The 11,201-nt window shown below is 38.6% G+C and overlaps 2 protein-coding genes across 3 annotated transcripts in view; one reads left to right on the top strand and one right to left on the bottom strand.

Moving 5' to 3' along the window:
- The first annotated feature begins 117 nt into the window (after positions 1-117).
- Positions 118-1,616, top strand: s100t (S100 calcium binding protein T). Its single transcript, XM_016267787.1, has 3 exons — positions 118-170; positions 937-1,102; positions 1,186-1,616. Exons 2-3 carry the CDS (start codon positions 938-940, stop codon positions 1,360-1,362), a joined length of 342 nt encoding a protein of 113 aa, XP_016123273.1. The 5' UTR covers positions 118-170; position 937; the 3' UTR covers positions 1,363-1,616.
- Positions 1,617-3,253: 1,637 nt separating this feature from the next.
- The window catches only part of LOC107582065 (neuronal acetylcholine receptor subunit beta-2-like), a 34,781-nt gene continuing 26,833 nt past the window's right edge, over positions 3,254-11,201 (bottom strand). The window contains exons 6-7 of one of the 2 annotated variants that reach the window (XR_001608898.1): positions 4,818-5,511; positions 3,254-3,263 (exon numbers count right to left, since the gene is read on the bottom strand). Coding sequence is in view for 1 of the 2 variants with exons in the window: in XM_016267786.1 (XP_016123272.1) it covers positions 5,359-5,511 (153 nt within the window). In the remaining variant the exon portion in view is untranslated. Of the gene's footprint in view, positions 3,264-4,282; positions 5,512-11,201 lie in introns of those variants that run through there. The other variant, XM_016267786.1, reaches the window with a different exon arrangement.

Below are 11,201 nucleotides of genomic sequence, written 5' to 3'. Positions count from 1 at the left end.
AGGAAAAGAAAAAGGAAGGGGGGGGGGGGGGGGGGGGGGGGGGGGGGGGTTGTAAGGTACGATGGGAGGAGGACCAAGTATGTATATAAGATGCTGCCCATCGCCTCCCGACTTCACCAACATTCATCTCTCCTCAAGGAACAGAAGAGCAACAATCATCTAACAACAAGGTAAGGGAAAGAAAAGATGGATAGAAGAACAGATTGTAATTGTGAATTTTAGAGTTATACGCTAGATGGCTTTCATGCTGCCTGATGTTTCTAATGAGCTTTTGGACCAGACTGCTAAAAAAAAGGCCTGGGCATCTTTTGCACAGACAGAACATCACATCATATGCTAAAGAAAAGTTTGATGCATCGAGCTGCTATTGGATCAGATTTTTTTAACATGGCTCTCCACCTCAAGTTTTATGTGGCTTGTGGCTCATCTCTATAATGTATCTGAGGAGGCTTTTCTTCTCCTCTGAAGTTATTTTTGCCAACACAACCCAATATGTTTATCAGTTCATCCATCAGGACAGGGCTAATCTCAAACCCAGGGCAGCGTTTGGTTAAATATATGTGTGTGTGTAGTGAGTTGTGGGCACTCAGATTGGCTCAGATTACAACTTCCTCCGCAGGTTCAGAGTGTTTTCTCCAGTTTAGGATTTCACCCTTATCAGGCAAGTCACATTTCCCTTCTGTAGTTAAGTTAAGCCCCTCGTAGGATGATCTGGAGAGGGAAGGAGGGGTCAAAGCATGTTACGCTGAGAATATATAACTGCTTCTTTTGAAATGTTTTTACTGTTGTGGTCTGGAGAAAATAAGTCTGCTTTGTGCTTTTAAATATTTAAAATGAGACAGAAATACTAAAGAAAACCTTTTGTGCATTCTTGAGTGCATTTATAAGTCTGAATACAGTCACTCACTACAGTGACCAGTAAATCTTTCTTTCTAGAATGTCTAATGTTCTAAACTTAGAGAATGCCTCCACTCTGGAGACCGCCATGCAGCTGATGATCCAGACGTTCCATAAGTACTCTGGAAATGAGGGCGACAAATATACTCTTAGCAGACAGGAACTCAAAGAGATGCTAACGCAGGAGCTGGGCAACTACCTTGGGGTAAGGGGAAAACAGAGTTTTGATTTCTTTGTGAAAGTCAGATGTTTCTGATTAACTTTATCTGCACCTCTCTTGCTCCACAGAACGCACAGGATAAGAATGCGGTAGATAAAGTTATGGGAGACCTGGATTCAAACAACGACGGTGAGGTAGACTTCACAGAGTTCGTCATCCTCGTTGGTGCCCTCACTGTCGCCTGCAATGACTTCTTCCTCGAGTATCACGAAAAGGATGGAAAGAAGGTTGAAAAGAAAGAGTAGAGCTGCATTTCTCTGAACAAAAGCCAACACATGACCAGAGAATGATGATGAGGGGGAAATGAGGGGAGAAGGGGAATATGTGTATGTGTGTATGAATCTTCCTTAGGCTACTGATACTAAAAAAGGTTTCACATCATCTCTGCATCCACATCCTGCATCCATACAATCCTGGGTACACAAAATGTTCCATGAGGCACAACATGTTTCCGTCCCCTGAACCTATTAGGAATGAAAGCATTAAGAATGAGATTTTGACATGGTCTTTGTTGAATATGTGAATATGTGTTTCTTCCTTTCTTTTGTTTATTAACAATTGGAGTTGTTTATTTTAAAATAATCTCTCCATATAACAATAAACTGCAGATTTAAAATAAATAAATGAGGCTGGTGTCCTTTTTTCGCAGCAGATGGAAGTGCAATCTCGTCAACAAAATGAGGCTACTGATGATAATAGTTTGATAATAGTAACTGTATTTCGTCACTAAATAAACATTACATTTAAAAGATATTGTTGACGAAAATGTGAAGAAGAAAAAAAGATATTAAAAGGTATGTTTTTTTAAACGTGTTACATTAGAGGCAGTTATAAAGCAGTCGACTGAATTCAGAAGACTTGGAATAACGCACACAAATCATATGGACTACATCTATGGTAGGCTACTTGAGAAGTTCAAATCACCTTGCATCTTCTAGATGATTATTCTGGTTTGGAGAGAAATAAGGGGGGAGTAGATTTTTATTTTAGACCATCTGTTCCATTATTGTTTTCTCCCACAAAGCATTATTACTTACTACATATTTTATATTGTATATTTTGGGATATCGTAAGAGCTATATTTGTAGGCCTGTACATAAAATGTTTTCTGTTGCACTTTCTCTGAACCAAAATGATATTTTACCCACTAAAATTAAATGCCATTTAGAGTAAAACTGACTAAAATTAATGAATTTGAAATAACACAATACTGACCCAATTTAAAGAATATTTTCGTCACAAGACAAAAATGACAAACGAAATACTCTATAAAAATTAACACTGATAGCAAGAGTCTTGACCATTAGAGGGCAGTATTGAATCAAAGCTGAGGTTAGACAGGAAAGGTCTCGGGTATTTGTCTAGAAGGACAACTCGATTCTTCATGTTTGCAGACAGTCGCTTACTCAATGTAGGAAAGACTGCATGATCATGCTCATTTATTATTCAATAAAATTATATCTTCTTGCATTCTACATGAAGCATTCACTATTTTCGTCACCGGGGATGTAGGAACATACAAAAGCAAGGTCCTGTTTTATGTAGCATAAACTGAAGGTCACATTAATATAATATGTGGACGTGCATTTCCTTTTTCTAAGCTGCTCTCATGAAAATTTGGCTTGAAGTGCTTTCATAAAGGAGGATGCGCAGCCAACTTGAAATAAGACATGAATTTATTATGTTGTCAAGAGGTGGCAGTGCCAACGGATGTGAGTTTAGAGACTGGTGAACAAGTCCTTGGGCAGCAGAGCAACACAAAAGCCAAGTCCTCTTACCCATCTTGTTTGAGGATTTAAACAGAAATGAAAACGACATTGTATTCAGTGCAAAACATTGAGTTCGACTTTCCCTAACAGAGAAATAACAAAGTGTTATTTGTGCAAATAGGCCAAGAATTGTCCAACACAAAGAGATGATGAATTTCTAATCTTTATTTGACAGGATAAATGTGATCGGTCAGCCAAAAGAGGGAGGTGAGGATAGGAGACGGGCATTTAAGTGCCATTAGTGTGAATAAGACGGTGCACTCTTACTGGCCAACACACAGATATTTTGACACAGAATCACTGTGATGTCACACTTCTGGATTATTGCATTATTGAACAGGTTGACTTGACATGACATAACATAGGGAGAAACACTCCTCCCTTTGTCTCTTCTCTTCATTCCATTTTTCCTTTGATGAATTGGAGAGACTTAAGCACTTATGGTTATGAAAGCCGATTTGCTTGCTCTCATGGACAGAATACTTTAATGAATAGAGACACGACTGGCGTGTGGCGAATACTGACTTATGTCTCGTCGTTGATGTCACACTGTGAGCACAGACATTGTGAGTCACTGGAGACTTCCTGCTACTTGGAGCCAAAAACAAAGACAAAAGTAATGCATTCATAGTTTGACTTTCACCCTTATACTGTTGTATTTTTAAAAGCTAACGGTCAAATAGAGCAGCTGTACTATGCAGCTTTGTGGTTTGTAATAGGGCGTTCTGCAGAGCACTGCAGGTGAGGGAAATATGAGTGGAGGAGAAAGACTGAAAAGGCAAAGCATGAGTGCAAGGTCATTTGAAGTGCTCAGGAAATATAGCCAAGAAAAAAATTGAATCCAGGGGTGAACATGTTTGCCTAATCTGCTTTCTGAAAGATGAGTTTTGGAGATTCCCATCTTAATGAACCATATGGATGAAACTGATAGAGAAATCCACACTTAAAGTCTTAACTGCCAGCTAGTGGCCCTTAATTTCATAAGGGTCAAGTATCATGCAAATAGGAAGAAGGATATGGAGGCTCAGTTAGCAGAGGAAATAGCTAGCAATGGTATTGCCTCACTATGTTTTTATGAATTATCACTAGGTTTTTTTTTTTTTTATTATTGTAAAATTTCACATTACAGTTTATACTAGTTTTGGATCAAATAAATGCAGCCTTGGTGACGAAATGAGGCTTCTAAAATTGTACAGACCCCAAACTTTTAAATGGTACTTAATAAACAAATAAGAAGCACATAATCTGGGAATGACAAGTGTTAAAATTATGCAGAAATCTGCTGATTTGCAAGCACAGGCTCACAGACTTTTACATCGAGTAAATAATGAATTAAAATCAAGGAATCTAAAAAGCCACTGACCAAATGTGCTTTTGATTATGAGAATGGTCATAACCAATGGTTTATATTTTCACGAGAAGCTATTATGTGTTTCTGAAGAAGCAAGCAGTCGTGTGAGAGGACTGATGGGAACAGGAGAGATAGACGAAAAGGATAGAAGACAGAAAGGGAATGAAATGCAAGCAAGTGTAGGAGGCCTAATAATAATGCAGTACTGCTCAGAATTTCAATATGGCAACTTTTCATGTCAGTTTGGCCTTCCAGTCTCTTCATTTTGAACTCTGAGGTGCTTTAAGGGACCAAAGGGACTCATTCAGCTCAGAGCTCATCTGTTCAGTGTTGTACTGAAAAATCACAAGGCTAGGGAAGGATTTTTATGGATGGGAACCCTGTTCTACACCACAGTGGGCCCCCTTTCTGGCAAATTTAACTTTAAAGTACCTTCAGTCTTTATACACAGTCACTGTCACTCACATCTCACCAGGCATCCTCCCTCTTTGTTGTGTGTTGTAGTAATACAATTCACACATTTATTATATTTATAATAATAATACAATACTGCATCAAGGCCCATTTCGAAGGACCAGACACTTGTATGTTCGCACAGAAATCATAATGTTGTTGCAATACATGGATCATGACAGGCTACTAGACCATAAGAAATAAATAAGACAGATTTAACTATGAAAATCTGATAGAAATTATGTTAAAACGGGCATTTAAGTTCATCCCTGTCTGACTAGCTTGCATGTACAGATAACAAGTCATGTGACTCTTGAGGAAGCAGACTGCTCGTTTCGGAGCTTGTGGGTGGTGGATGGCTTTCTGTTTGCAGAGAAGAGTGCTGATTGGCTGCTGAGCAAAGTAAACAGGTGTCTCCTTTCTCTCTGATTGGCTTGTGTGGATTTCACCTAAAAGGAGGGGAAGGTGGACTGGACGAGAGGCCTGAATGAGAATCCTGGACTAAATCCCCACTCTGTGTGAGATTTCAAAAAAGGTTCGTACAAACCTAACGTTAGTCCAGAGTGACATTTGCCCTCTCCTTCGGCAGACCCCCCCTCCTCCCTTCGCCCTCCCATTGCAACTGATGGTGTATAGCGTCCATTGTTGTGGAGGGGGTTGGTGGTTAGTCAGCCGGGTGTGCTGGTGATAGTTTTGGCTGTGTAGTTTTGGAACAGAGGCTGAAGGAACATTCCGACTGTGCCAAAGACACACACAAACACAAAGATCCAGAGAAACAGACGATCGATCACCATGGCGACATACTTCCAGTCCTCACTCACCTGTAAGATAAAAAAAACAGCAGATTAAGGAGTGGGCCGATGGATGGATTTAGGGATGTACAGCAGGGTAGGCATAGTTAAATAAAATGATTACAAATCGTTTTCGTTAACTGAAATAAAGATTAAATAAAAATAAATATTAGATGGAAAAACTTTCCAAAAAATTGGAATGTTGCCTTGGCAACTAACTCATATGAGTTTTAGTACAAAAAATTATTAAAACTAAAACTGAAATAAAAAATTAAAGCTAAATAAAAATATAAAAAAGTAACCTAATAAAAATGACAATAGCTCATAACAAAATTACTAAAATGTAAATTGAAATTAAAACCGAAAATATAAAACTGAAAGCTAATTGAAAATATTAAGGTTAAAATCTAAATGTTATAATAGTATCTAAATAATATAAAAATAACACTGATGTGAACGGAGTGAAATAATTCCCCTCAAAATGTTGTCATTATTTGCTGCAAACTGTTATTTTTTTTAACAGTCGTTATTCCAAACCTGTATACTGTTATTTTCTGTAATTATTTTCCATTCTCTAATTTTCTTTGTTCTCTAAAAATGACAAAAATGCACCATAAAAACATTATTATTAAAAAATTTGAAAATTTAAAATTTGTCAAGACAAACTGAATGTTGGCTTAGGAGTCTTACTTGAAAGTTTTAGAATTTTAAAGTTTGAAGATTTTGTAGGCTTTCATTTAAATTTATGAACCATTTTCCAGAATTCTATTACCTGTTGAATTTCTTTTCCCAACTCTGGTATAACGTGTCTCAGATAGCCTCGTCCCAGAATGGCAATAAAAACTCAAACAATGATTGACTGTGTGGGATTACAAATTTAAGAATCTGTTTAAAATATGCTGATCCTATGTTCTGACATAGCATCACATGAAAAACTAAGGTGAAGTACATTGTATTTAGCATTTAAGGTAAATTACATCAGACAAATGATTATCTTAAGCAAAGTGTAGCAAGAGGTTCCTGTCTGTTCCTGTTCTCTTATTGTTAGTCAAATGAACCAGATTACTGAGACCATCACCTTTTGTTTGTAATGGCTCTTGGTGCCTCTGCCCCAGTCTTTGAGTAGTTATGCTGATTGAATTAGGACTGTCAGACTGATTGGATCAGCACCTATGCATTGAATGACACTGTTATACTGATGAGATCAAGGCTGGGAAAATGCCGGTGTCGGGCTGATTCCTGTACTTCATTTGCATGCTATAGGTTAGATTGTCTCCACCTCTATGGAATGTATCCCGCCCCCTTAAAATGTATACAAACTACAATGTATCACTACGTTAGTCAGACTTTTGATGACTGCAGCGCCACGCAGCGCGTTCTCAATAAAGAACTCTGCTGAAGATACCCAAGAGTCTCCTGGTTTCTGCTTCGACGAGGAAAAAGTTTCCTACAACTGCTATACAGTAGCTGGTGTGGTTTTTCACCTAAAAGGAGGGGAAGGTGGACTGGACGAAAGGCCTGAACGAGAATCCTGGACTAAATCCCCAACCTGTGCGAGATTTCAAAAAAGGTTCGTAAAAACCTATCATTAGTCCAGAGTGACATTTGCCCTCTCCTTCGGGCAAATGTCATTTCTATAAAAATGATTATATAAAATAATCAACCCCCCGGCCCTTTGAAATAATCACATTTTGTTGCTTTGCAGCCTGAAATGAAGACAAACACCACAAGACAAACGTGCGGTAGCCCCTGTGTGACAGACCAAGACTAGTATGATTCTAGGCTCTTGGTCGTATTCCCTTAAAGGAATCTGTTTCTGATTCCAAGCCTTGAGCTCTACCCCGGGCCCAGGAGTCTGGCCCTAACAGGTAAGTATTTTGGGGTATGTAGCCTAGGCCTTTGGCCGTAGGGAATAACGTCACTGACAGCCGTCTAAACGTCCCAGGGGCAACTCCCATAGCAATATGGTAGAGTTGGTATTTAGTGCTCGCCATGGTTCTGGCTTGCACTCCCCTCAGCATGGTGGCGTGGGTATACCATTCCCCATAGCGATCCCTAGAGGACGCAGTTCGAAGTTCCCATGAAAGGGAACGTCTCGGGTTACTTATGTAACCATGGTTCCCTGAGTAGGGAACGAGACACTGCGTCCTCTAGGTTTCTTGCCATGCTGCGGACGCAAGCTTCAGACGAAGAAGTGAACGATGTGTAGCTCCCGGCACCGATTTATACTGTAGTCGCACCGGTAGTGACGTCATGGCTGTCGCCGGCCAACGAGTTGGTGTTTTTTCAATGTATGCTTCAGATACGAGTCACGACGAGGCGTTCCCCATAGCGACCCCTAGAGGACGCAGTGTCTCGTTCCCTACTCAGGGAACCATGGTTACATAAGTAACCCGAGACATTTTATCTAGCTGTATTTATAACATCTAAGCAACTTATAACATCTAAGTGAAAGATATAACACCAACATGTCAGAAAAAATAAAAAACAGAATCACTGAGTTGGAAAAAGGATCACCCCCCTCCTAAAAATGACTTGTAAACTCAATCAGGTGTAGCTAATCACCTTCTCAATGGCACACAAAGCCATTTGACTTTCAACTGTGATCAGCTGTGGTCATTTTGATTAGCTCAGCATGAAAAGAGCTTTCCTGGAACATTTCAGTCCTTGCTAGTGCAACTGAAGCAAACAATCAACTATGGGCACCCATCAAAAGATCTCCAGGATAAAGTTGTGGACGGGCACAAGTCAGAACATGGATACAAAAAAATTCAAATGCTTCATCAATGCATAGGAGCACAGTGAAGTCTATTATTAAGAAGTGCAAGGTATTTGTTACAACAGAGACCCTCCCTGGATCAGGACGTCGCTCCAAACTGGATGAAAGAGTCAGGAGGAAACTGGTCAGAGAGGCGACCAAGAGGCCTACAGCAACTCTGAAGCAGCTGCAGGAATTTATGACAAAGAGTGGTCATTGTGTGCAACACATGTGACAACAATATCACAAATTCTCCACAAGTGCGGCTTGTATGGGAGACTTGCAAGAAAAAAAAACACTCCTCAAGAAAGGCCACATGCAGTCACGACTGAGCTTTGCCAAAACACACCTTGAAGATTGTGAGGCAGCTGAGACTAAAATTTTATTATTTGGCCTCAACACCAAACGATATGGTAAAACTGAGCACACAGTGGTTGAAGGACACTAAAGCCCGATTCGGACGGTAATTGTTTCTCATATGGACGTCTATAAAAATAAATTTACATATCACCTCAGTGATAAAACTCCTGGATTCAGATGGCGATTTATTCACAGTAGAGGAGCGAGTTCTGTGATCCTACGAACCTGGGAACACACTGCTCAAGTGGCCAGTCACATGATTGTCTGCTGTAAATAAAATTAATTTTATTTACAAATGTATTCTTCTTATTGTGTAAAATGTATTTAAAAATACTTATGTAAAATGTATTATTATTATTCCAAGCACATTTTATAATATCCTATTTATTATTTTATAATTTAAATATGTTTGAAAATAGATGCGCTATAGTTGTATATAATCATACATGATATATATCTGTTTATAATAATCAGTTTTGGGGGTAACTCATTACAAGTAACGCGAGTTATGTAATCAGATTACTTTTTTCAAGTAACTAGTAAAGTAACGCATTACTTTTTCATTTACAAGAGAATATTTGAGTTACTTTTTCAAATAAGTAACGCAAGTTACTTTTTTTTCCCCAATTTATTGATTGACAGCTCTCCTGTCCCCATGTTGAGAGAAATCAGATGTTACTGTAGTTCTAAAATAAATATGAATATGCATTCATTCATCTCACTCACAATAAAAAACACAGATTCAGTATTCCTCAAAATGAATACAAATAATGCAACTCAGAATATGACGCAAACCTGCAATAATTAAATGTTAAACAACACAAATATCCTTTATGTATCAAATCCCATTCTATTAACCAATGTCTTTGTTTCTGACCTTCGATGATCCAGTTCAACCGTACTAATCAGCAAAAATTAGAGACAAACATTTGTGTCTTTTTTTTATTGCTGACGTGTGTTGAAATGTATTCTGCATTCTACTGTACGGACGTAAATTTACTTTCCCTTCAGCCTGAGGCTTATTCATTTCATTTTTGGTGTGAGAAGGCTTTTATATTTGCCAAAAATATAACTTTTTTATTTTAAAAACAAACAAGCAAGCCCTGTCCAGATTGAAAAAGTAACGCAAAAGTAACGCAACGCATTACTTTCCATAAAAAGTAACTAAGTAACGTAATTAGTTACTTTTTTATGGAGTAACGCAATATTGTAATGCATTACTTTTAAAAGTAACTTTCCCCAAAACTGATAATAATACACATTTTAAAATTGTATTGCATACCTGCTGTTGCCACAATAAAGACCCACTTTAAATGTTTATGTGCTTTTCTTCTCTTTCTGCTCCCAGACGCTGTGGTGGAGCAGTTATGAAGTCTTGTTCTTTTAAATACTTTTCAGCATTTCAGAAATAAATATGCAGATTACACAAGTACAACGTTACTTTACGGTGTTCGGGAGTGCTCAAAAAGGGTTTAAACACTGAATTTTGAATCGACGTCTTCTCGTAAACTCAGAGATGTGGATTCGGACGGCAATTAAATTACCACACGACCTTGGTGTTTGTCAAAAAACAGTAGGTAATTCGGCTGGGGGATTGTTACGGGGGGGTGGTGAGAGAAAAACACAGCCATCCTGGATTCGGACGGCATTAAAATCACCAACTACCCCCTGTAAATGGTGAAAATCACTTACGTCCCCCTGAGAAACAATTACCGTCCGAATAGGGCTAAAGGTGAATGTCCTTGCATGGCCTAGTCAGAGCACAAACTTACACTCCATTGAATATCTGTGGAATGACTTTAAGACTACAGTCCACAAATGGTCATCATCTAATTAAACTGAACTTGAGCAGTTCTGCAAAGCAGAGTGGGCAAATATTGCAAAGTCTAGATGTGCAACGTTAGTAGAGACAGAGACATATCCCAAAAGACAAAAGGCTGTAATTAAAGCAAAAGGTGATTCAACAAAATACTGACACAAGGGGGTGATCCTTTTTCCAACTCAGTGATTCCTGACATATTGGTATTATATCTTTCACTTGGATGTTATAAGTTGCACTGAGTAAATACAGCTGGATAAAACAAAAACTGTGCCCGTCTTCATTTCAGGCTGCAAAGCAACAAAATGTGATTATTTTAAAGGGGGCTGATTCTTTACTATACACACTGTATATGTCAGTCAAGCTGCTCTCTGACTAAGTGGGCAGTTCTTGACCAGAATATGCTGCAGTATGGACAGATCTTATGATATCTACGCATGACCATACGTCATGATGTTAAACCTGGGCCACAGATGCCATATTTAATTTGAATACTCCAGTATTAGAGAAATGAATAACAATGAATGAATCAGTGAAGAAAAGTGCCCTTTTTGAAGCTTGACAGATGTGCTCACTTTGAACTCGTTACATTGCAAACAGCTGCGTGACTCTTCAACATTCTTCTTTTGTATTCCATGGAAAAGATAGCAGCAAATGGGTTTAGAACAACCAGATGACTGCGTGAATAATGACAGAATTTTCATTGTTGGGTGAACTATCCCTTTAAAAAGGTGAAATGTCAAAAAGATATGAAGATGTCAGGTATAAAAGGGAGACGGGGCA

The sequence above is a fragment of the Sinocyclocheilus grahami genome, unplaced genomic scaffold, assembly GCF_001515645.1.
Source record: "Sinocyclocheilus grahami isolate Dianchi unplaced genomic scaffold, SAMN03320097.WGS_v1.1 scaffold40.1, whole genome shotgun sequence".
In the NCBI taxonomy this organism is placed as follows: Eukaryota; Metazoa; Chordata; class Actinopteri; order Cypriniformes; family Cyprinidae; genus Sinocyclocheilus; species Sinocyclocheilus grahami.
The sequence above is the reverse complement of the archived record's forward strand: the minus strand, read 5'-3'. Positions and strand labels throughout refer to the sequence as shown.

Bases quoted from the DNA above. Each gene is read 5' to 3' on its own strand.
- s100t (XM_016267787.1), top strand. From the start codon at position 938: ATGTCTAATGTTCTAAACTTAGAGAATGCCTCCACTCTGGAGACCGCC. The intron at 1,103-1,185 runs GTAAGGGGAAAA...CTTGCTCCACAG, and splicing joins AGCTGGGCAACTACCTTGGG to AACGCACAGGATAAGAATGC.